Source organism: Thalassophryne amazonica, chromosome 4 (genome assembly GCF_902500255.1).
Source record: "Thalassophryne amazonica chromosome 4, fThaAma1.1, whole genome shotgun sequence".
NCBI classification, from domain to species: domain Eukaryota; kingdom Metazoa; phylum Chordata; class Actinopteri; order Batrachoidiformes; family Batrachoididae; genus Thalassophryne; species Thalassophryne amazonica.
Genome location: NC_047106.1, coordinates 96,520,468 through 96,547,633, shown reverse-complemented (window position 1 = coordinate 96,547,633; position 27,166 = coordinate 96,520,468). Strand labels below are relative to the sequence as shown.

At 39.9% G+C, this 27,166-nt stretch overlaps 1 protein-coding gene across 3 annotated transcripts in view; it reads left to right on the top strand.

Moving 5' to 3' along the window:
- si:dkeyp-97b10.3 (NACHT, LRR and PYD domains-containing protein 1b allele 3) overlaps positions 1-27,166 on the top strand; it is a 136,507-nt gene that overhangs the window by 35,340 nt on the left and 74,001 nt on the right. For all 3 annotated transcript variants that reach the window (XM_034168290.1, XM_034168289.1, XM_034168288.1), the window contains exon 2: positions 15,972-16,003. In XM_034168290.1, the coding sequence (XP_034024181.1) occupies positions 15,972-16,003 (32 nt within the window). The remainder of the gene's footprint in view (positions 1-15,971; positions 16,004-27,166) is intronic.

The following is a 27,166-nucleotide window of genomic DNA, read 5'->3' as shown; positions in this document are numbered from 1 at the left end:
TGCTGACTTGAGGTGTTTTTCTGTCAGAAGTTAATACTTTAAAGTGGAGCACGGAGTTAGCTAGCTCGCTAGTTAGCAATCAGCTAGCTCATTGTGTCCGCGTACATGAGACAACGATGTTACTTTAACACAAGTTTAGATTCAAAATCTTCGTATGTTAGTGTGCTTCCCACCAATGGGATAAGTAACGTTAAACAGTGCTTTCAAGCAGACTACAGACAAAGTCACAGAAACACTATAAAGCTGAGTCGTGGTCATCCTGCCTCCTGTTGCTCGCCGGTCGGTGTCCGTAAACAGCGTTCCTGCAGTGGAACCGTTTCCAGCCCTTACGGTCCAACCTACTCTGGTCGTTGGGGTTCTGTAATCACTTTTAAGCTTTTTCAGCTGTTCTCTGCATTGCTGTAATGTCCGGTACCTGTGAGCAGCCAAAGACCTGGGAGATTTTCTCACTTTGGGTCGCTTCATCCACCTCCCTGTATTCTCTTCTCCACCACCAAACACAGAAACATCTGCAGCTCTCCACAGACCATGGTGTGGTTTTGTGTGAGTAAAAAAAAAAACCTGCTGTGAAATGAAAGAAAAGGACGGTTGCTGTAACGCCGCTGTGACTATTTAAAAATGGCGTGTTTGATTCTCGTCTCGGATGGCGCGCTCATGACTCGTCCAGTGACGACATTCTCTGACCAATTAGTGACCTGCAGCCTGTTGACGTCACATTTTAGTATCGGCTCGGCTTGCTTGGAACCGCTCCTGAGCAGGTACTAAAAAAACGCACCCGGTACCAGGTATTAACCCTAGTGGAAAAGTAAAAAAACTAAGGAGAGTCGAGCTGAGTAGTGCTTTTTGTGAGGTAGAAAAGTGCCATTGGTTTCCGAGCACGGACAGCCCACTTAAAATCCCAGCACAGATTTTCAATAATATTCAAGTCTGGGGACTGAGATGGCCATTCCAGAATGTTGTACTTGTTCCTTTGCATGAATGCCTTAGTAGATTTTTTTAGGGTTTAGGGTTGTCTTGTTGAAAGATCCAGCCCCGGTGTAACTTCAACTTTGTCATGAACATTGTTCTCAAGAATCTGCTGATATTGACTGAAATCCATGTGCCCCTCAACTTTAACAAGATTCCCAGTACCTGCACTGGCCACACAGCCCCACAGCATGATGGAACCACCTCCAAATTTTACTGTAGGTAGCAAGTGTTTTTCTTGGAATTCTGTGTTCAGCCATGCATACCACCCCTTATGTCCAAATAACTTAATTTTAGTTTCATCAGTCCACAGCACCTTATTCCAAAATGAAGCTGGCTTGTCCAAATGTGCTTCAGCATACCTCAAGCGACTCTGTTTGTGGCGTGTATGCAGAAAAGGCTTCCTCTGCATTACAGCATCGTAAAGCATCTCAAAGCGCGCTGTATCGTTGAACAATGCACAGAGACACTATGCAAGCTCTTGTTGTAGGTGCTTGGAGCAGGTCTGTGGGTTGACTATGACTGTTCTCACAGTCCTTCGCTTCAGCTTATCTGAGATTTTTCTTGGTCTGTCACTTCGGGCCTTAACTAGTACTGTGCCTGTGGGCTTCCATTTCCTCACTATGTTCCTCACAGTAGAAACTGACAGCTGAAATCTCTGAGATAGCTTTTTGTATTCTTCCCTTAAACCATGATTTTGAACAATCTTTGTATTCAGGTCATTTGAGAGTTGTTTAGAGGCTCCCATGTTGCCACTCACTAGAAGAAATGCAAAGAGGAGAAACATTTGCAATTGGCCACCTTAAATACCGTTTCTCATGATTGGATTCACCTGTGTAAGGAGGTCAAGGATCAGTGAGCTTACCAAACCAATTTTGTGTTTCAATAATTAGTGCTAAATGTATTCAAATCAATAAAATGACAAGTGTGTCCAAATTTATGTACCTGCCTAATTTTGTTTAATTATTGCTCACTTTCTGCAAATGTAAAAAACTTCATTTCACTTCTCAAATATCAGTGTGTTCATCTGCTATATGATATATTTAACTGAAATTTCTGATCTGGAGAGAGAGAATCGTGAAAGAACTTAAGAAAGTGAAAGAGCAGAGGATTTGCAGCCGGCAATCTCATATGTGTTCCATGCACGAGGACTCGCCATCCATCCGTGAGTAATTAACTTGGACATGGAAATGTCCACTTGCTGGCGATCGAAATAAAAAGATTAATAAATAGAATAGTTTTGACTGTGCTGAATGCTTGGTTTCCAAAGTAAAGGTCAAACAAGGTCGACGTTCATTGGATTCTATGACGTATGACATATGTTACCCCATAACATGATAACTAAGCATGGCAGATGATGCAAACTATTCTTTTTTAAAATGCTATTAACCCAATCAATAATTTGCATAATTTTTTACCAGAATTGGATCAACTTTAACTTTTTGACCCCTGTACAAACTGAAACTGACCTTTGTCACCATTTTTGCTGTTTTTACCTCATAACTCCATGGAATTCATTCATAGACAGGCCAAACTATACCTTTTTGGAATCATTATGATCAGACAAATAATGTGGCATAATTTTCAACATGATTGGAGCATTTTTAAATTTTGACCCCTGTGTAATTCTTTGACTCCTGTAGCTCATTAGAGGTCAGCTCCAGGATGGCTCCATATCTGAAAATAAACATTAGTTAATTTAGAATATGTGGGCCAGATTCCATGCTTTTATCACAAAATGAACAATTTTTATGGAAATTTTAGCTAAGCTGCACCACTAGTTCAATGTAAGTACATAATATAATTCAGGGGTATTCAAAGTGTGGGAGTGAGCTCCCCCCTCAGAGAACAAATGAATAGCTGCCCCCCCCCCCCCCCCATGACACAATTTCAGCATCTTCGTATGTTTCTTTTTACATTTTTAATTTTTAATTTTATTTTTAAAGAATTTTCTTTTGCATGTCAACACAAAACACGAATGTTAACAGAGGGTGTACAGTTTTGACCATAACAGTATTCCATATACAAATATTAACGAATCATACAAATTCTGGCTTTCTTATCCTCACATATGCTTTCCATTTTACCCATATTTTTTTCAAATTTGTCATTTTGAAGTCTGTTAGACATAGTGATTTTTTTCCATTATGTATATAGAATAGACAATGTTGTGCCAATCATTCAGGGTTGGAGAGTTTGTTTTTAGCCAGTTTTTGGTAATCAATTTCTGAGCTGCCAAACTTAAAATTCCAAATAGACACTTTGTCTCTTTATTTATGTCCACAGACTGCAAAAGGCCAAATAGCATCTCGTCCCAGTTTAAGGGTGATGGTACATTTAACATTATGCACACTTCAGATTGACTATTCAACCAAAAATGTTGTATTAGGGGACATGACCAAAAGAAATGTAAATGATTCGCTACCTGTGCCCCACATTTCCTCCAACAAATGGAAAGACCTGAGTAGTGTGAGCTTTGTACCAGTGTAATAAAGTATCTACTAAGGCATTTCCAACTAAAGTATCTCGAGACTGAATTGGAATTTCTCCATTGGAATGCAGTGTATTTCAACCAAAGTTCGGTTGTCATTTTGGTATTTGTTTCCATTTCGCACTTTTGTTTAATATATTCTGTATTTACATTTTTAATATCCTGGAAATCCTTGTATAATCTTGAAATTAATTTTAGACCAGAATCACCCTGGTAGGCCTTAATAAAAATCCTCAATATTGGCATCTTAAATACATTGCTATTCTTTGGTATGAAGCTTGTGATATAATGGCGGATTTGTAAAAATCTGTAAAAATCCTTGTTATTGAGCTGGAATTGTCTTTTTAGTGATTGGAAGTCCCTCAAAGTTTCCTTGGAAAAATAGGTACAGTATGAAGTTAGGCCCTTCCTTGTCCACGATCCGTACGTCTTATCCATTCCATTTGGTGCGAAATGTGGGTCACTGGAAGCCCAGTGTAGTATTCTCACCTGATCAAAAAATGTGTTTCTTTTAATAAAATTTAACCATAATTTTAATGGCAATTTAATCCATTGATTTCCTTGTTGAATCTGGCTTTTAATAAGTCTTATGTCTCTTAAACTGGCTTGAATTGGACCATCTTCAGAAATTCTAGCTTCTATTTCTTTCCATTTGGCCTCATAATCAATATTGCACCAACACACCAGGGTTTTAAATTGTGCTGCTATATAGTAATCCTTAAAACATGGCATGGCAAGGCCTCCCTTTTCCTTAGCCAATTGAAGAGTCTTCAGCCTCATTCTTGGCCTCTTCCCCTGCCAAATGAACCTAGAAATTAATTTATCCCATTTATTCAATTGCATGTCACTAACTGGAATTGGGAGTGTTTGAAATAAATACAAGATCCTGGGTAAAATGTTCATTTTAACTGTATCCACTCTAGAATCAAAATTAAAAATTGGTAGTAAACCCCATCTTTTTATATCACTTTTGATCTTCTGGCAAAGAGTATTCAGGTTTAAGTCGTACAGTTTTGATAAGTCTTTGGAAATATTCACCCCCAAATACCCTATATACTCCAAATGCCAGTCTGATTGAATTTTAGAAGTCAGTGATTGGGAAGGTTGATAATTAAATCTAAGTATCTGTGTTTTGGAGATATTTAAACAGATACATCAGCAGGCATGGAATATCCTTCCACTGCTATGCTGATAATACTCAGCTCTATGTCAGGTTGGACCCCACTTCCTCATCTTCCATTCACACCCTCACTGCCTGCCTGGAGGAGACAAGGGCGTGGATGAATGACAGTTTTCTCCAGCTAAACAGCACAAAAACTGAAGCCATTCTTATTGGCACCCCACATCAACTGAAATCATCCCCCCTCAAAGTATTTTCATTTTCTGGCCACAACATTCCATTATCAACATCTGTTACAAACTTGGGAGTCTGTTTTGACCCCAACCTTTCATTTGACATCCATATCCAGCATATCTGTAAGACAGCATTCTTTCATCTCAGGAACATCTCCAAACTCCGCCCCTCCCTGTCGTTATCTGATGCTGAGAGGCTGGTCCATGCCTTTGTCTCCTCCAGGCTGGACTATTGTAATGCACTCCTCATCGGGATCTCTGGCAGAAATTTACAACGTCTCCAGTCCATTCAAAACTGTGCTGCCAGGGTCCTGATGGGGGTGCCCAAAACTCAACACATTACTCCCATCCTTAACAAACTTCATTGGCTTCCTGTTAGGTTCAGGGTGGAATATAAGGTCTGCCTCCTGACCTATCAGTGTGTCTACGGCGGTGCACCAGTGTACCTCAAAGAACTTCTGTCCCCCCATGAGCCCATGAGACGCCTCCGCTCAAACAACAGTCACCTCCTTCAGGTCCCCAAAACCCAGTTCCATACAATGGGGGACAGAGCCTTTCAGGCAGCAGCACCATGACTATGGAATGCCCTGCCCATCCACCTGAGGGTGCCACAGTCAGTGGACTCTTTTAAATCAAATCTTAAAACGTTTTTATTTCAGAAAGCTTATGAATTATAGTTGCTAATTTTAATTGATTTTAATTGATCTTGTTTTATTTTATTGTTGTTGATTGTTGTTTTATGCTTTTGTTTAACCTCTGTGGCACTTTGAGATTTGTTTACAAATGTAAAGTGCAATATAAATACAATGTATTATTATTATTATTATTATTAATTTATACCCAGACCCTGAGCCAAACGTATCCAAGTAGGAAAGGAGACTGGGAAGAGATGAGTCAGGGTGTGTCAAATATATCAGCACATCGTCTGCAAATAATGAAATCTTATGTTCTTGACCACTCATGCTCACCCCAGTAATATTAGTATTTTGGGTAACACCTCGACTCAACGCTTCAATAAAGATGGCAAAGCACAATGGACTACTTGGGCATCCCTGCTTGTTTCCCCTTTCTAGTTTAAAAGACTTAGAAAGGGCTCCATTTACTTTGATTCTTGCCTTTGGACAGTTATACAGTGACTGTATCATTCTTACGAATGATTGGTGGAATTGAAATTTTTCTAAAACTTTATACAGAAATTTCCAGTTAACGCGGTCAAATGCCTTTTCAGCGTCAAGGCTCAACAACAACATTTTATCCTGGGTTTTAACTACATAATCAATAATGTGTAATGTTCGGCGAATATTATCTTGCGTCTGTCTATTTTTAATGAAGCCAGTCTGGTCTAAACTTATTATTTCGGGTAAGATATTTTCTAGTCTCTTGGAAATGATGTGTGTAAATATTTTATAATCTTGGTTAAGTACACTTATGGGCCGATAACTAGCACAGTCAGTTTTATCTTTTCCCTCTTTATGAATCAAAGATATGGATGCCTCATTCCAAGATGGAGGTATTGATCTATATTTTAGTTCATGATTAAATGAGGCTGTCAGTATAGGGACAATAAGGTCCTTCATCTCCTTATACCACTCGGATGGAAACCCATCCAGTCCTGGTTGTTTGTTTGTTTTACAATCAGATATTGCTTTTTTGACTTCTTTTTCAGTAATTTCAGAGACTAGGTGATTGTTTTGGTCCTCACTTACTATTGGTAAATTAACGGTATCCAAAAATGCAGTCATAAGGCTATCATTCACTCTTGGTTGGGAGTATAACTGACTGTAAAATGTCAAAAATGCCTGTTGGATATCTTCTAATTTTGAGACCATAATATTTGACTGGGGGTCCTTTATTTTATTAATTGTATTTTCCGGTTGTTGTTTTCTTAATTTGAAAGCCAGTAACTTTGCAGATTTTCCTCCCGCTTCATAATAACGTTGCTTTACAAAGGTCATACTCTTCTTTATTTCACTGGCAAGAATCTCATTTATTTCATTCTTTGTTTTATCTATTTCTGTTTTCAAGTTCCTATTTGAGTTCAATTTGTGGGCATTTTCTAAAGTCTTTAATTGGGCTTGGAGAGTTGTTAGACCGTGATTCCTTTTCTTTTTTAAGTTTGAACTGTAACCAATAATTTTGCCCCTAATAACCGCTTTTAATGCATCCCACACAATTATGGGCGTGACTTCCTTATTATCATTTTCAATTAGGTAATTCTCTGTCTTTTCTAATTTGCTCCCTCATAGGCTGTAAAATACTTATATTTAATCTCCAGGATGTATCTCTTTTTTCATCGCTTATAATTATGTCCAAATAAACTGGGACATGATCTGATAAGTCCATAACTCCTATTTTACAATTTGTCACCCTATGAATATTATTTTGAAATATGAAAAAATAATCTAATCTAGAATAAAGATTATGAGGGTGTGAGAAAAATGTATAATCTCTTTGCATCAGGTTGAGTTTTCGCCAAACATCCAGGAGCCCAAATTCTTTCATCGTCGCTTTAATGCTTTTAGTTATTTTACTTGCTCCCTGTGCCTGTGGGTTTGATGAATCAATCAGTGGATTGAGCCGGACATTCAGATCACCTCCCAGAATTAGAATTCCTTCTGCTTCTATGGAAATTAACTCAAAGATGTGTTTGTAAAATTTCCATTCAGAACCTGGAGGGGCATAAACATTTATAATTATCAAAATACTCTGTAAATAACCTTTAACCAAAATATACCTTCCCTCAGAGTCTCTTTTTTCCTGAATACACTCAAAATTGAGTCTATTTGAGATCAATGTTACAACACCTCTCTTTGACCTTTGGGAACAAGATGATGAAAATTGTTTAAATCTCCATTTCTTTAATTTTTCATGTTCAGATGTAGGTAAATGTGTTTCCTGGAGCAGAGCCAGCTCAATTCCCTCCCTTTTTAACTTTGTCATAATCTTACTCCTTTTAACAGGATTTCCCAACCCATTAACATTATATGTAACTACCCTAACAGACTTAATATCTTGCATAATTATGTGTTTTAATATTTCCTTTAAGCAAAACCTGTATCCCTCGAAACAAAGAACTAGTAACAGTAGAACAAATAGTAGAAAAATAAAAGTAACACTGTGACTTCCAAAAAAGGGCCTCAATGTTGGCCATGGAGGAGGAAAGGGTTGCTTCGTCTTCTTGCGCTGGAGCGCCCTCTTTAGCCTGGTGGCTGTAACGTGGGTCTGTGGTGTTTCTCATCCATCAGTATTGGTCAGACCAGAAAGTATTGTAGTTCCCGTAACCAAAAAGTACTCAACAAATAAGGATAGCTCTCTGAGGTCCTAACATCAGTTAACAAGATTATAACATTTTACTGCAGTTTCTGAATTTCTGGAAGCAAATGATTCAAGCATTGCCATTCTGGAGTCGAAATTCCTGGAGTTTCTACTTAAATCCTGGCGTCTGAGTCCCGACTCCTTTCTGTCCCTTTCTCTCATTCACCGTCTGCTACATTTGCTTAAGTTTCTCCATCATTGAAACGGGGGTTTTGACCACGTCGACCGTCATCCCTCTCTTGATCATGTCCTCTGTTGCCTCTTGCGCAGAGTTGTAGGTCACTGTACCTCCGCTGTAATGCACTCTCAGCTTGGCCGGGAAAGGCGTTTGGAATCGAATGTTCTTCTCACAGAGTACTGCTTTTGCTGCTTTGTACTCCTTGCGCTTACGTTGAACTTCTGGGGCATAGTCGTTGTCCATGTAGATCTTCTTGCCTTGAAAATCAAAGCCTTTTGTCTGCCACGCCCGATGTAAAATCTCCTCTTTCCTCTGGTAACTTGCAAACTTGACCACAAAGGACTGAGGCGGTGCTCCGGCTGGAGGCTTAGCTCCGGTGGCGCAATGCGCTCTCTCAATACCAAGTGCAATAGACGTGGGAAAGCTCAAGCCATTTACAGGAAGATTTTCAACAAAATTAATCACAGATGGAGCCCTTTCCTCGGCCCCCTCATTCACTCCGTATATTCGGAGGTTATCGCGTCTGGAGCGACCTTGTAAGTCCAGGAGTTGAGCTTCGATTTGAGATTGCAGTTTTGCTAGCTCCATTAGCATCTCTTCGGAGATCTGTACGCGCGATTCCACAGTCATTATTCGTTCCTCTGCTTCATCCATTCTCCTGCCAATTTCGCTCATGTCTTCTCTCATTGCTTCTAGTTGTTCTTTGTTTTCCCTCCTAAAATCGCGGAGCTCTTTTAGGATTAAGTCAGACTTTCCTTCCCCGTCTTTCATATTAGCATTTAGCAGTGTGTCGCTCTCGATGTCGCTTTTGCTAGTAGCTTGCTGTTGCACCTCTTCCTCTGCACTTCGTTCCGTTAACTGCTGGTTAGTCCTCTTGTTCTTTTTTGACATTCTGTCTCACTTTTGTAACCCACTATCAACTGATCACAAAAACGGGTGATTCGAGTTTGTTTTCGGGTATTTTCCTGAATTAGCTGTCGGGAGCTTTCTTTTTATGCTGCCATTGTGTCACCCATCAGACCGGAAGTCCGACATCAATCAACATTCATTTATAAAGCGCTTTACAGCACCGACTGGTGTCCAAAGTGCTTAACATTAAAAACACAAATTCACAAAAATAATAATAATAAGAAGAATAAAATTTTAAAACAGAACATAAAAATGGAGCATGTCACCTCCCCACTAAGTGTTAAAAGCCAGTTTAAATAAATAAGTCTTTAACTTAGATTTAAAAAGTGCTAGGTCAGGAATAGTACGTAACTCAAGAGGTAGCTCGTTCCACAGTCTGGGGCCGGCTACCGCGAAAGCAAGATCACCCCAGCATTTATATCTTGACCTCGGAACATCTAAGTAAAGCTGGCCAGACGTCCTGAAGGCCCTACTGTAGGACATCAAAAAGTTAAGGAAAAGTTAGGAAAAGTTAACTCTGCAGACTTTCGAGCTAGCCATCCACCATCTTTGTACTCCTCATAGAAGCTGTGTGATGACGTGCGCAATGTGAGTGTCCAATTGGAATTGGTTCACCGTCACATAGTTTTCCAATATACAATTGTAGGGCTGAGCAGTCTCACATGGTAGACCAAGGTCATTTGTAAAAGCAATGTGTTACTCTTTGGCATGTGAATGCTGTTTGAATAGCCCTCTGACTGCTGGCTCCATGCATAAAAGCGCAGTGTTGCACATATGAATGAAGGTGATTGGCGTAAGAAGGCCTCATACAACCTCACGTGGTCGACCAAAGAGTGTCACTGGGAGAAATGATTCACTACTTGGCCAGGGAATATTGTTGAATAAGCCTCTCTCGCTCTCACTCGTAAAGTGCTGTTTACGCATTTGAATGAATAGGGGGGTGTTAAACTGTGAAAAGAGGTTGTTTACAGTGCAGGAACACATTCCAACAGGGAATCAAACTCCAGGAAAGAAAAAAAGTTTGTGTTGTAAGCCTTTGTGTAATAGCAGACAGAAATTGCTTTGAGATGTGGCATAAAGACAAACAAAACACATAGACCATTTTGTATATATTGTTCAAAATGTGCATTTGTATTTATTGTTAGAACATTTACAGTGGGGCCAACAAGTATTTAGTCAATCCCTGATTGTGCAAGTTCTCCTACTTAGAAAGATGAGAGAGGGCTGTAATTTTCATCATAGGTACACTTCAACTATGAGAGACAAAATTAGAAAAAAATCCAGGAAATCACATTATAGGATTTTTAAAGAATTTATTGTGGTGGAAAATAAGTATTTGGTCAATAACAAAATTTCAGCTCAATACTTTGTAAGATAATCTTTGTTGGCAATGACAGAGGTCAAATGTTTCCTGTAAGTCTTCACCAGGTTTGCACACACTGTAGTTGGTATTTTGGCCCATTCCTCCATGCAGATCTCCTCTAGAACAGTGATGTTTTGGGGCTGTCGCTGGGCAACACGGACTTTCAACTCCCTCCGCAAATTTTCTATGGGGTTGAGGTCTGGAGACTGGCTAGGCCACTCCAGGACCTTGAAATGCTTTTTACAGAGCCACTCCTTCGTTGCCCAAGTGGTGTGTTTGGGATCATTGTCATGCTGGAAGACCCCGCCACATTGCATCTTCAATGCTCTCATTGATGGAAGGAGGTTTTGGCTTAAAATCTCATGAAACATGGCCACGTTCATTCTTTCCTTAACACAGATCAGTCGTCCTGTCCCCTTTGCAGAAAAACAGCCCCAAAGCATGATGTTTCCACCCTCATGCTTCACAGTAGATATGGTGTTCTTGGGATGCAACTCAGCATTCTTCTTCCTCCAAACACGATGAGTTGAGTTTTTACTAAAACCTTCTATTTTGGTTTCATCTGACCACATGGCATTCTCCCAAACCTCTTCTGGATCATCCATATGCTCTGTGGCAAACTTCATAAGGGTCTGGACATGTACTGGCTTAAGCAAGGGGACACACCTGGCACTGCAGGATTTGAGTCCCCCTCTGCGTAGTGTGTAGCCTTTATTACTTTGGTCCCGGCTCTCTGCAGGTCATTCATCAGGTCCCTCCATGTAGTTCTGAGATTTTTGATCACTGTTCTCATGATCATTTTGAACCCACGCGATGACATCTTACATGGACCCCCAGATCGAGGGAGATTATCAATGGTCTTGTATGTCTTCCATTTTCTTACAATTGCTCCCACAGTTGATTTAGTCACACCAACCTGCTTGCCGATTGTAGATTCACTCTTCCCAACCTGGTGCAGGTCTACAATGTTCTTCCTGGTGTCCTTCGACAGCGCTTTGGTCTTGGCCATGGTTGGGAGTTTGGAGTCTGACTGTTTGAGGCTGTGGATAGATGTCTTTTATACAGATAACGAGTTCCAACAGATGCCATTAATACAGGTAACAGGTGGAGGACAGAAAAACTTCTTAAAGAAGTAGTTACAGGTCTGTGAGAGCCAGAAATCTTGCTTGTTTGTGGGTGACCAAATACTTATTTTCCACTACAATGTACAAATAAATTTAAAAAAAAAATCCTACAATGTGATTTCCTGGATGTTTTTTTTCTAATTTTGCCTCTCATAGTTGAAGTTTTACCTATGATGAAAATTACAGACCTCTCTCATCTTTCTAAGTAAGATAACTTGCACAATCAGGGACTGACTAAATACTTGTTGGCCCCACTGTATTTTGTACATTCTGTTCTACAAGAACCCAAACTACCTTTATAAAGTGTCAAAATAGTTGTTTATTATAGTTTGCTGTGTTTTGAATAAATGTGTGTGAAAGTTATTTCCGCTTTATTTTTTCTTTTCTTATTTCTGATTGTAAACTTTTATTACACTTATAAAACACCACTGTAGCATATATATTCTGAAAGTACAGGTTGTCCTGAAAAAAGAGACGTACAAGTTGATTGTGGGATGCAGGGTGAGCTTTTAACAGCAATAATAAAACCTTTATGCCAGTCAAGTGAACTGTCCAAAAAATGCCCTCGGACCCCAGAGGGTTAAATGCGCAGTAAGACTATTTCAAATGATCAGTGTGGACCCTCTTTCTCTTAAAAGGCTTTATTTTACTCTGTTTCGAATTGGAAAGTGGAAGCTTTAAGAGCTAAATTATTAGCTTTTACACGGCCTGAGTGCATGCTCTAGTCTTCTTCTGTTGTTTTTCTGTGGACGTTACAGCGCCACACAGGCCTGACATATGTACTACAACGTTAAACGAACATTCGAGGCACAGAATTTGCCTTAATCACTTTTTGTAATTGAATTATATATATATATATATATATATATATATACACACACACACACACACACAGGAGTGTTCAGAATAATAGTAGTGCTATGTGACTAAAAAGATTAATCCATGTTTTGAGTATATTTTATTGTTACATGGGAAACAAGGTAGAGTCTCACAAATCCAACAAGACCAAGCATTCATGATATGCACACTCTTAAGGCTATGAAATTGGGCTATTAGTAAAAAAAAGTAGAAAAGGGGGTGTTTACAATAATAGTAGCATCTGCTGTTGACGCTACAAACTCAAAATGTTCAAACTGCTTTTTTAGCAATCCTGTGAATCACTAAACTAGTATTTAGTTGTATAACCACAGTTTTTCATGATTTCTTCACATCTGCGAGGCATTAATTTTGTTGGTTTGGAACCAAGATTTTGCCCGTTTATTAGTGTGCTTGGGGTCATTGTCTTGTTGAAACACCCATTTCAAGGGCATGTCCTCTTCAGCATAAGGCAACATGACCTCTTCAAGTATTTTGACATATCCAAACTGATCCATGATACCTGGTATGCGATATATAGGCTCAACACCATAGTAGGAGAAACATGCCCATATCATGATGCTTGCACCACCATGCTTCACTGTCTTCACTGTGAACTGTGGCTTGAATTCAGAGTTTGGGGGTCGTCTCACAAACTGTCTGCGGCCCTTGGACTCAAAAAGAACAATTTTACTCTCATCAGTCCACAAAATATTCCTCCATTTCTCTTTAGGCCAGTTGATGTGTTCTTTGGCAAATTGTAACCTCTTCTGCACGTGTCTTTTATTTAACAGAGGGACTTTGCGGGGGATTCTTGCAAATAAATTAGCTTCACACAGGTGTCTTCTAACTGTCATAGCACTTACAGGTAACTCCAGACTGTCTTTGATCATCCTGAAGCTGATCAATGGGTGAGCCTTGCCATTCTGGTTATTCTTCTATCCATTTTGATGGTTGTTTTCCGTTTTCTTCCACGCGTCTGGTTTTTTTGTCCATTTTAAAGCATTGGAGATCATTTTAGATGAACAGCCTATAATTTTTTGCACCTGCGTATAAGTTTTCCCCTCTCCAATCAACTTTTTAATCAAACTACGCTGTTCTTCTGAACAGTGTCTTAAACGTCCCATTTTCCTCAGGCTTTCAAAGAGAAAAGCATGTTCAACAGGTGCTGGCTTCATCCTTAAATATCGGACATCTGATTCACACCTGTTTGTTCCACAAAATTGACAAACTCACTGACTGAATGCCACACTACTATTATTGTGAACACCCCCTTTTTCCACTTCTTTTTTTTACTTCTAGCCCAATTTCATAGCCTTAAGAGTGTGCATATCATGAATGCTTGGTCTTGTTGGATTTGTGAGAATCTACTGAATCTACTGGTACCTTGTTTCCCATGTAACAATAAGAAATATACCCAAAACCTGGATTAATCTTTTTAGTCACATAGCACTACTATTATTCTGAACACTACTGTATAATAAAAGTAAATAAATTCACCAATGCAGTGAGTAAATGTATAAAATAATGAACTTGAACTTTGATCCTCATCATTTACAACCCCTGGCAAAAATTATGGAATCACCGGCCTCGGAGGATGTTCATTCAGTTGTTTAATTTTGTAGAAAACAAGCAGATCACAGACATGACACAAAACTAAAGTCATTTCAAATGGCAACTTTCTGGCTTTAAGAAACACTATAAGAAATCAGGAAAAAAAATTGTGGCAGTCAGTAACGGTTACTTTTTTAGACCAAGCAGAGGGAAAAAAATATGGAATCACTCAATTCTGAGGAAAAAATTATGGAATCATGAAAAGCAAAAGAACGCTCCAACACATCACTAGTATTTTGTTGCACCAACTCTGGCTTTTATAACAGCTTGCAGTCTCTGAGGCATGGACTTAATGAGTGACAAACAGTACTCTTCATCAATCTGGCTCCAACTTTCTCTGATTGCTGTTGCCAGATCAGCTTTGCAGGTTGGAGCCTTGTCATGGACCATTTTCTTCAACTTCCAAAGATTTTCAATTGGATTAAGATCCGGACTATTTGCAGGCCATGACATTGACCCTATGTGTCTTTTTACAAGGAATGTTTTCACAGTTTTTGCTCTATGGCAAGATGCATTATCATCTTGAAAAATGATTTCATCATCCCAAACATCCTTTCAATTGATGGGATAAGAAAAGTGTCCAAAATATCAATGTAAACGTGTGCATTTATTGATGATGTAATGACAGCCATCTCCCCAGTGCCTTTACCTGACATGCAACCCCATATCATCAATGACTGTGGAAATTTACATGTTCTCTTCAGGCAGTCATCTTTATAAATCTCATTGGAACGGCACCAAACAAAAGTTCCAGCATCATCACCTTGCCCAATGCAGATTTGAGATTCATCACTGAATATGACTTTCATCCAGTCATCCACAGTCCATGATTGCTTTTCCTTAGCCCATTGTAACCTTGTTTTTTTTTCTGTTTAGGTGTTAATGATGGCTTTCGTTTAGCTTTTCTGTATATAAATCCCATTTCCTTTAGGCGGTTTCTTACAGTTCGGTCACAGACGTTGACTCCAGTTTCCTCCCATTCGTTCCTCATTTGTTTTGCTGTGCATTTTCGATTTTTGAGACATATTGCTTTAAGTTTTCTGTCTTGACTCTTTGATGTCTTCCTTGGTCTACCACTATGTTTGCCTTTAACAACCTTCCCATGTTGTTTGTATTTGGTCCAGAGTTTAGACACAGCTGACTGTGAACAACCAACATCTTTTGCAACATTGCATGATGATTTACCCTCTTTTAAGAGTTTGATAATCCTCTCCTTTGTTTCAATTGACATCTCTCGTGTTGGAGCCATGATTCATGTCAGTCCACTTGGTGCAACAGCTCTCCAAGGTGTGATCACTCCTTTTTAGATGCAGACTAACGAGCAGATCTGATTTGATGCAGGTGTTAGTTTTGGGGATGAAACTTTACAGGGTGATTCCATAATTTATTCCCCAGAATTGAGTGAGTCCATATTTTTTTCCCACTGCTTGGTCTAAAAAAGTAACCGTTACTGACTGCCACAATTTTTTTTTTTCCTGATTTCTTACAGTGTTTCTTAAAGCCAGAAAGTTGCCATTTGAAATGACTTTAGTTTTGTGTCATGTCTGTGATCTGCTTTTTTCCTACAAAATTAAACAACTGAATGAACATCCTCCGAGGCCAGTGATTCCATAATTATTGCTAGGGGTTGTATTGTCATATTTTTTATTTATTGTCCTATGTAAAGTATTCTGGGGAGTTCTTGAGTGAAACATGAAACTGTTCAGGCAGCTTATGGTGATCCAGCACCAGTATTGTATGTTGTCTTTTACTTCCTCACCATTGTTACATACAATAATACAGGATTTCTTTTCTGCCCTAAAGAAACTGCGATGTTCCTGTTCTTGAAGACAAAGGTAAATATTAAACCCCTTTGACTCCTTTTCTTCCTTTGACTGTTGACTGCTCTTCATCCTTTCATTTTGATCCAGAGTGGATGTCTGGCTACATTTAAAATAAATAACCAGTGTTTTGGTATGGCAACTTATAATATTTTTTCTAAAACATGTGCATTCCCAACATTTATCCACTATTCCCTGTTTTGTATTCTTTATCCCTTAACCATGCTTTGGTGTATTCATAACTTGACCTTCCTACTTTCCATATCATTTGCATAAATGTGCAGCAAGAATTCTGCAGTCATGTGCTCCTTTCTATTCCATGTTTTGCATAAATGTGTTGTTTTTATTGTGCACCACATAACCGATCTCCTTTGATGCCTTTAGTTTTGATGTTTCTTTTTGAGGCCACCAGATGGCAGCAAACATACACTTAATCTTAGAGAGAGAGAGAGAGAGACAGAGAGAGAGAGAGAGAGAGAGAGAGAGAGAGAGAGAGAGAGAGAGAGAGACCACTGTAAACCCAAAACAGGAGATTAAACTGCTGTGTCACTTTATCTATGTATAATGTAACACATTTTATAGGATAGTATACTATTACAATGAAAGCACAATTTTTGCTATTTTTTTCAATCCTGCATCTCCTGTTTACACATTAATTTACTGTAGAATATTGTTAAGTGTATGTACATGTTCTTAACTTTTATTTTTATTTTTTGCTCTATGTATCACTTGCTTTGACAATGTAAACATATGTTTCCCATGTCAATAAAGCTCCATTGAAATTGAATTGAGAGAGAGAGAGAGAGAGAGAGAGAGAGAGAGTACGAGTATGTGTGTGTGTGTGTGTGTGTGTGTTTACATTGCATTTGCTCTCCACCTTGTTTGTCACTCTGATGAAGGGAAGAGTCCGTGCCAGAGTAAAGAGGGATGCCTGCTGGTTCAGATGAGGCAGAATTGGAGAAGGAGACTGGCCGCAGGAGGCGTGTGTGGACAAGGAGAGGGGGAAAATAGGAGGGAGGGAGTGAGAGGTGGGGTGAAGCAGATGGATAGAGAGGAGTGGAGTGGAGATTGATGAGGGAGGTGCTGCGAGTGGATCAGCAATGACAGCATCTGCTTGTTAGTCTAAGATAAAACTCTGTGGGCCAGAGAGGATGGGCTCCATCCATTAGCTTTCCAGGCACTCTGCCAGCAGACGGCTCGGCCAGAGGACATTCACTGTTGGTGGGGAGCGAGCTGCAGCAGCTCCTTGGCACCCACTGCTGCAAATGTGCCAGAATGTAAAATTGGCACTTGGAAAAACCTTAACCTATTTTAAGAGGTATTTTAAGATGTTAAAATGTCACATTCTGTGCCTAATTTTATGGCATGATCTTGCAGACCTTAGCACGTGAGCGTGGTGACATCGCTTCCTGGTGTCACTAGGTGCTAACTTTGCTTCGTTTTTTTGGCCAGAAATAACACCTTTCTCATATATTATGTAAAAGCTAGGGAGAAATAAACACTTCTAAAACTGAAAATGCCATGTTTGTAACATGATAACACCTCTGGAAGGATTTACAAAACATTTAACTGACGTTAGTGTGGTGACGTCATTTCCTTGTTTCATTAGCTGCTAACCTCGCTTCATTTTTGGCTAGAAATAACACCTTTCTCATATATTACGTAAAAGCTAACGAAAAATAAACAATTCTAAACCTGAAAATGCTTGTTTTGAAACCTAATAACACTTCTGAACTGATTTAGAATACAATACGCGGACGTTAGCGTGCACGCTAACTTCCCCCTAAAGCCCCTTTCACTTTGGCGTATTCGTAGAGCTGCTCATTGCAGCATATCGTCTACACTGAGTTGAGCAGCTCTACACCCACTTTTAGCAGCTCTACGTTGTGTTTTTGCTCCCTACGCAGCAGTATGTTGAGGGCTACGCGTGTAGGGCGGAAGAAATTAAACATGTTTAATTTTCTTCGGCGTAGAGCACTGAACATAGTTTTAAGCAGGTCTGCGCAGCACAGCGTTACTGCATGCAAGTCTGTGGAACACTGCGCTTCTGTACACAACCAAAAACTGAGTGCGTGAATCCAGAGTGAATCAGCTGAAAACATGATCACGCAGCCCACAGCACCTGTGTGTCATCAGAACAGGGAATCGAACCTCAACTCAGAAATCCAGAAACACAACAGAAACAGCAGGTCAGTCGTTCGCGCTCTCTCTTTCGCGCGCGCTCTCCCTCCCTCTCTCTCTCTGTGTCTGATCAAACCTGTGACTTTAAAATAAAAGCGCACTCACTGCATGTCGGTGCGCTCATCAAACACCCTGATCAATCATGTCTGATCAAACCTGAAAAGAGCTGTGACTCTTTAAAATAAAAGCGCACTCGCTGCATGTCGGTGCGCTCATCAAACACCCTGATCAATCAGGTCTGATCAAACCTGAAAAGAGCTGCGAATCTTTAAAATAAACACGCACTCGCTGCATGTCTGTGCGCTCATCAGACGCCCTGATCGATCAGGTCTGATCAAATCAGCGGACCTGATCAGAGCAACCGGAGGTTTAAAGGTTTAACGAGTCGCAGTGTTTCGTTCAGGGCAGCCTTTACCACAGCCAGACTCAGCAGCATCTGGACACAATGAAAGTGATCCACCAAGACAAAAAAATAAAACAAACAAACCAACTAATTAATTAATAATAATAATGTTAAATGACTGTTTTTGAGCTGCACCACACCTGCAGTAGAGAACAGAGCGCACTTCCACAGAGGCAGAAAATAGCACTCAACTGGTTTAATAGCAGCATGGTACACACGACTGTGTGCACACATTAAAAAGTGAACACACACAGCTGCAAGTATGAAACGAACACTGAAAAAGGCTGAGTACGTGCACATTTCGGGCATATTTAAATGAAACACAACGCTGCATACGCAGCTCTACGAATACACCAATGTGAAAGGGGCTTAACTCAAAGCTAATTGCTAGACTGTACTCCTGCGTGCTTCACAGTCTCTAAAATGTGTCACATTAATTTTTGCAAATGCACAGAGGGTGATCTACAAATATTCCTTGATTTGTACAACTTCCACTCTTGTCAAAAGCTCATATATGCGCACACGCAAGGCCTATCAACTATAGGTTTTGGATTATACATTGTGGTTGATCATTTTAAAGCTACACTTTCCTTTAAAATCATTGTAATGTCTGCTAGTTTTCCACCTATGGGTATTCCTTCAGAGGTGCCGCGCTCAGGGGTCATCAAGCCACAAATCGTTGCTTCCAGCTGCTCCCAGCCCACAGTACAGGGTGGCATGAAGAAGACACAGAGCACACTCACAGATCTGAATGATATCTGCACACATTCCATTCTCAACTCCTGATATTTCGGAGTTATTATTTCTGCACTTTAGTGTCAGGCCCCAGGGCTGCTTTGGGTGGACCAGAAAGCAAAACGTGCACATCTTCCTTCTCCCTTTTCTCTGCACACAACTAATTGAATGTCATTGTCACTCCATACTAAAAGTTACATTGCATTTTGTCAAGTACCCTTACAGCTGCAATGGCCAGTGGTAGCTGCTAACAAAATAAATGTTCATGCACTTCTACAAATGCAACCAGGTGAAATTTGAACTTGCATGCTTTGGTTGCAATCTGGAGCCCTGTAACAGGGCAGCTGCTGGACGGACTTAGAAGTTATTAAGCGTGCAGACTGTGTGGTGGGTGGTACCGCACATTGTGCCTGTCGTGGGCAGGTCACTGGTCTGTATCTTCTGTCATGCATACTATGCATAATAGGCTATAACACGGATCCTCAGACTTTACATTCAATATTCTAAATCTGATTTCTTCTCATGGTCAAAGGTCTGGAACGACTGGTGATATGCAAATGGCATATAACTTATAAGCAACACATATTCAAGTTTAAGGCAGTCTGAGATAAAATGCATTCAAGCCTAGTCTAAAACATGTCACTGTTTAACTTTTATCTGCTACTTAAATCAGTCAGTTTATTTATGTACCACCAAATCACAAAAAAGTTGCCCCATGGTGCTTCACAAGGGTAAGATCTAACTTTACCAACCCCTCTGAGCAAGAATGTAGGTGACAGTGGTAAGGAAAAACTCCCTCTGGTGATACTTTGAGGAAGAAACCTCAAGCAGACCAGATTCAGATGGGGTGACCAGCTGGTTAGGCCATTCTAATAGTAAAATTCTTGCAAGTGTCAAGGTGATACAAGGTGGCTGTCATCCCCGCACTGGCACACAATCTTGCATGCTAATGAGTAAACTCATCGTGAACTGTGTGCGGCTGTGTGCCAGTGCGCAAAGAAAATTTTGAAATGTTCAAAATTTCTGTCATGCATAAATTTTGTGCCACTTGCATGAACTAGTCATGAACATTGCGCAGCCTATTCGAAAACACTGCATGTCAATGTGTGTCATAGCACACACGGCATCTGAACCTAAAATTATGAAGAGACGTTATATCTATAATAAACATAACTTTACAGATACATTATCTAACTCATAACTGTTTTACCAATCCATTACAATATAAATAATATGTATATGTCATGGACATGAATGAGCGACGCTCTTCAGCATCTCACATTGTCATTTAGGTCCTCCAGACTTTTTTCAGTAAATGCTTCTGGAGAACATTAGCATGGCTAAATATCTCAACTACGGCCCTCTTAACCCCCTGCCACTTTAAGCATTTTCTTTATTTACATTCTCAGTTGCCTGGAAAAAGTCCTCACCATCTCATTTAGGTCCGTCACACTTTATTTTCAGTAAATATGCTCGGAGCAAAATAACTGCAAAAAATCTTCTGTTCCAGACCTTCCAACTACGGCCCTCTTTATCGTCACCATTTTAAGTATTTTAGCATTTTAAGCACCCTCTGCCACTTAAGCATTTTCTTTATTTGCATCTTAAGCCCCTTTCACACCGGGCCCACTTCCAGTTGACGATGCAGGAATATCTGCGTCAGGTGCGCGCAGCAGGGGCAGAGAGGAGGTGAGAACACAGCCTGCAGGTTCTCCGCACAGAGAAGTCAGACTGCACAGTTTGGCTGCAGCCTCTGGGTTCTCTTCTACAACCCCTGGCAAAAATTATGGAATCACCGGCCTCGGAGGATGTTCATTCAGTTGTTTAATTTTGTAGAAAAAAAGCAGATCACAGACATGACACAAAACTAAAGTCATTTCAAATGGCAACTTTCTGGCTTTAAGAAACACTATAAGAAATCAAGAAAAAAAGATTGTGGCGGTCAGTAACGGTTACTTTTTTAGACTAAGCAGAGGAAAAAATATGGACTCACTCAATTCTGAGGAATAAATTATGGAACCACCCTGTAAATTTTCATCCCCAAAACTAACACCTGCATCAAATCACATCTGCTTGTTAGGAGTGATCACACCTTGGAGAGCTGTTGCACCAAGTGGACTGACATGAATCATGGCTCCAACACGAGAGATGTCAGTTGAAACAAAGGAGAGGATTATCAAACTCTTAAAAGAGGGTAAATCATCACGCAATGTTGCAAAAGATGTTGGTTGTTCATAGTCAGCTGTGTCTAAACTCTGGACCAAATACAAACAACATGGGAAGGTTGTTAAAGGCAAACATACTGGTAGACCAAGGAAGACATCAAAGCGTCAAGACAGAAAACTTAAAGCAATATGTCTCAAAAATCGAAAATGCACAACAAAACAAATGAGGAACGAATGGGAGGAAACTGGAGTCAACGTCTGTGACCGAACTGTAAGAAACCGCCTAAAGGAAATGGGATTTACATACAGAAAAGCTAAACGAAAGCAGAAAAAACAGAAAAAAACAAGGTTACAATGGGCTAAGGAAAAGCAATCGTGGACTGTGGATGACTGGATGAAAGTCATATTCAGTGATGAATCTCGAATCTGCATTGGGCAAGGTGATGATGCTGGAACTTTTGTTTGGTGGCGTTCCAATGAGATTTATAAAGATGACTGCCTGAAGAGAACATGTAAATTTCCACAGTCATTGATGATATGGGGCTGCATGTCATGTAAAGGCACTGGGGAGATGGCTGTCATTGCATCATTAATAAATGCACAAGTTTACGTTGATATTTTGGACACTTTTCTGATGTTTAAGGATGATGAAATCATTTTTCAAGAAGATAATGCATCTTGCCATAGAGCAAAAACTGTGAAAACATTGCTTGCAAAAAGACACATAGGGTCAATTTCATGACATAGGGTTAATGTCAACGAGCAGATGTGATTTGATGCAGGTGTTAGTTTTGGGGATGGAAATTTACAGGGTGATTCCATAATTTATTCCTCAGAATTGAGTGAGTCCATATTTTTTTCCTCTGCTTGGTCTAAAAAAGTAACCGTTACTGACTGCCACAATCTTTTTTTCTTGATTTCTTATAGTGTTTCTTAAAGCCAGAAAGTTGCCATTTGAAATTACTTTAGTTTTGTGTCATGTCTGTGATCTGCTTTTTTTCTACAAAATTAAACAGAATGAACATCCTCCGAGGCCGGTGATTCCATAATTTTTGCCAGGGGTTGTAGTTTATATTTGTTCTTGTGCTGAGCTGCAGGTCTGCGCTCTGAGTTCTGTTATAGTTTATCTTTCCTCCTTTGACCTTGAGATGTGCGCACGTGCGCGTGAGCGAACCGTCCGTGAGCAAATGTGGAGATGTCTGGAGTTCGATTTGATGTGGACATGTCCTGTCTCTGGCAATCAGTCTGTGAGCAGGACTTATGTCCTTTTTTGTCCTGTTTTTTAACACAGTGATGAGAAAGTTTGAGGAGAGAACAAGGAACTAACTGCCTGCAGCCAGACAGTTTTTTTTTTCATTTCTTTTAATTGTTCACATGTGCGAGCGTGAACAAATCATCTCTGAGTAGACTGGAGATGTCTGGACTTTTTACTGGATGTGGAAATGTCCTGTCTCTGGCAGTCAGTCTGTGAGCAGGACTTTTATGGATTTTATTTAAACACTTTTGTGAGAGAAGAGCGAGTAGCTGCAATCAACATTTTTTTTCTGTACTCTTTTTTGAGCATGTAGTTTTTACTGCATTGTGTACACGGTATAAAAGCAATCCTGCGTGATTTATACTTCAGGAACAATGGAACACACCAGGAATTATAATTTGGCATCGGGTAATGTTGTCTTGTGAGGGTGTGGCTTCCAGTCACGTTGAATAACGTCCTGTTGCTCTGACTTGCGCTGAAACCACTTAATTTCTGTGTCGAGCACAGGACGCAAAAAATTAAACATGTTTAATTTTTGGCGTCAGATTTGCTTCGTCCTTTGCTTCTCTCGCGCTCTTGTGGCGTTGCTTCCACGCAGCGTCGTCATGACAATGCAACTGGAAGCAGCCCCGGTGTGAAAGGGGCTTTACATGCGTGGAAAAGAGTTCTCACCATGTAATTTAGGTCTTTCAAACTTTTTTTCAGTAAATGCTTCTGGGGAGCATATGCATGGCTAAAAATTTGTTGACTCAGAATTTGGCACTTTGTTTCAGTGTGAACTTGCCACTGAACTCTGCCAATCCTGGAAGTGCCGATCAAGGAAGTTTTTGACATTTCCTGTTTCAATGTGGACTCAAAATTTGACACTTTCTCTTTGGGACTCCCTGTACCATGCACGTCGCTTCACTTGTATTATAAGTAATTACATTTGAGTCAAGATTCCAAATGACAAGCTGCAGCTGGAGATAATTTCTCTTGGATTCTGGGCACGATGAGAGAATGGTTTCATCAGCCAATGTCTGAGAGCAAATACATCATTGACTACGAAATGATTATTTTATATGGCACGGCGTCAAGCTGCACACATTGGCGCAACAAATTGCGCGGCAGCGCTGGGATCGAATTCGTGGAAGTGTCAAGGTGCCTTAACAAAGACCAAGTTAAAAAAAAAAGTACATCAAAGACTCATCAGACATGTAAAGCAAAAAAAAAAAAAAAAAAGCTGCTTAAAACAAAGACACTCTAAAGCAGGGCTATTCAACTATATTTTTCCGGGGGCCAAATTTGTCAGAATACTATGATCTGTGGGCCGGACATTCTTTTGACCTGTTGTCAGAGTTGTTCAGAGTTGGACCTGAAAAAGAACAACTCAGTTAACACAGAAAATAATCATGTAGGAGACACTAAATTTCTTTTCCTGAATCAGGAGAGAGCAGAACGAGCGTGAACCCTCGTCACCGTCCGTCTCATCAGCTCTGAAGGGCCCCGCCCACTTGCTTCCTGTATTTATTAGAATAACTTGCATACAGACATATGGGAATGACAAAATACCAAACAAGTAGGGCCACAAAGTCTATTCTCACATCGATATAAAAATTGTTATGGCTTTAAAACCTCCAGTTTCACGGGTCTTCTCATAACAGCCTGCAACCCTGAACTGGCGTGCATGTCACACCACTCTCTTCTCAAGGCTGGACTGTTAATTAAAATGTACATCTGTGCTCAGCAAAAGCATGGTCTTTAGCAAAACAGTCTGCACTTTAACACCTGCCATGTGAGCCAAAGTTCATCTGTTCATCTTCCTGTGTGAGCAGTTTAATGATTACTCAAACAGTTCAGTGAATATAACTACTTTAGCAATCCAGTGATTAACTAAGAGAGTAATATTAAATGAAACACATTATATAAATGAAACATGTGTATATGCATATATGTGTATATAATGACATAAAAGACAAAATCAAAGACAACAAATCAAAGTGAAGATATTAATAATTGATAGCATATTACAGCAAATCAAAGTAAAGACATTAATAATTGATAATGTATTGAAAAATTCACCATCACCTGTACTATTACTCTTGGATGTACTATTGAGACAAATACTACTACATTTCTTTTTCCCTTTTTATTTAACAGAACATCAAAAGTATATACTAATGAAGTCACTGAGTGTGGAAAGTGCAGCAGCCTGTCATTAAGATCACATGCGAAAATGTCTAGTTTTTTTAATAAAAGCAGTCAGCCTTTCAACCACATCAACCACTGTTTTGTCCCTCCCCTGACTCAGACCTGACTCAGATTAAGACCATTCAAATGATGCATGAAATCACTTGAAAAGCAAAAAAAAAACAAACAAACAAAAAAAAAAAACTTAAAAAGCACATTTCTGAGACAAATTTCTCATCCAGCATTTTTGTCAGAAATGTTTCAGCCTTCTTGTGCTTGCATTCACATAGAAAGGTGATAATTTCCTCCCTCAGTTCACAGACCACCTGACGATGTGTAAAAGTAGGTCAGAGTACTCAGCTGATATATCACCAAGTAGTCTGCGAAACAACCTGTGCTGAAGACTGGATGTTGCTCTGATAAAGTTCACCTCAGCAATCACAGAGTCCATGGTACTTTTCAACTCACCACTAAGCTGAGAGCAGAGGACACTCTGGTGAACGAGACAGTGGACAGACTGTAGTTTTGGTGCAACAGCAGACAGTTGTGCAGACAGTCCTTTGACCCTTCCTGTCATCGAGGGAGCTCCATCTGTAACCAGCAGGTTAATACGCTCCAGGTCCAGTCCATTGTCTTTAAAAAAAGCAATAATCTTTTGGAAAATTATTTCCCCTGTTGTTTGTTCTTCCAGTGGAATTAGGCCCAACAGATCCTCCTTGAAACAGTCACTGTTGAAAAACCGCACATACAAAGTTCGCTTGTAGTTCATATTAAGTCCTTTTATTTTTATTTGATGAGCAACAGGACCTGGTGGATATTCATATATATCCTGGTGGATATAACAAACACGTCCAGACGTGAGCATGTTACACTTGTACTTTACTCACTCCACTGGCTTTTTTAAAGCTATTAATGGCCTGCACCCTCCCACTTGCCTAAAAATTTAACTCTCCGCACTTACAGTAGGGCGTTATGGGCGTCTTGTCAACTTTACTTAGACATTCCGAGGTCAAAATATAAACTCTGGGGTGTTCGTGCTTTTGTGGTAGCTAAACCCAGAATGTAGAACAAGTCACCTCCTGATTTATGCACTATTTCTGACCCAGAACTTTTTAAATCAAAGCTCAAGACTTATTTAACTGGCTTTTAATACCTAGTGGTGCTGTGACATGTTTTTTTGATGTGCCGTTTTTACCCTATTGTATGTTTGTTTTATATTTGTGAATTCATGATCTTTTATTTTACTGTCAAGCACTTTGGACACTATCTGGCTGCTGTAAAGGGCGATAGAAATAAATGTTGGTTGATTGATTACTGATTGATCAAAGGACTGGCTGAAATTTTCTTCCGGCCTCTCTACAAAGGAAACATGATGGTGATTGCCATTAATTTACTGGAGGAGATTTGGAAGGTGGAGATGTGCCCCTCTGATGTCACTCTTGAAGATGTCCAGCTGCGTTTCAGAGGAGCGTGCTGCTGCCATCAGATTACACTATGCTGCTTTTGCCGAGGAACTTCAGTTTAATCTCATTTAGATGAAACGTTATGTCCACCAAAAAGGCTACAAGCTCGATGCTGTCATCATTCCTCAGAAAATCCAAGTACTGTCTGATGCAGGTTCAACAGTAGGTCCATTCTTTCTCTGTGCGTCTTTCTCACCACTTATCGGTCTCAATCTCACAGTCCCACCCACAACACAACAAAACTCAAACAACCAAGATTAATGCCCTGTTCAGTGAGGAATGCTGACCAAAGATGCTGCTGAAGGACAGGAGGCTCTCAGGTAGTTTAAAAGCTTCAACATAGTCTCCATGTCATCTAAATATTGCATTCTGAGAATGGCACATATCACTGACTGGTGTATTCACATTCTGAAATGTCTGACAGGCACATAACTGGGGTTGGTTTCGTGCCAACTGTTGACTCATCCATCACAGGTGAAGTGCACTTTGTGTCCTTTATATTGTCACTTATCTGCAGTTTACTCCGTCATCAGAAAGCAACTCTGTTCTCCCTGTCAAAGCATTGTTGGATTATGGAATTTTCTTGAATTTCTCTGACATCTGTTGTCTCTCCTTTCTCTCAAATACAACCTCAGCTGTCTCATTTATACACTCCTTAACTACATCTGCGTCAGAAAAGGTCTTTTTGTTGTTGCCCAGCACCCACCCGACTCTAAGGGAGACTTCAGTCACTCTATCTGACTTGTCATAGATCTCACAAACAACTTGTTTATTGATTCATAGGAAGAATTTAACTGTCAAAGCTGT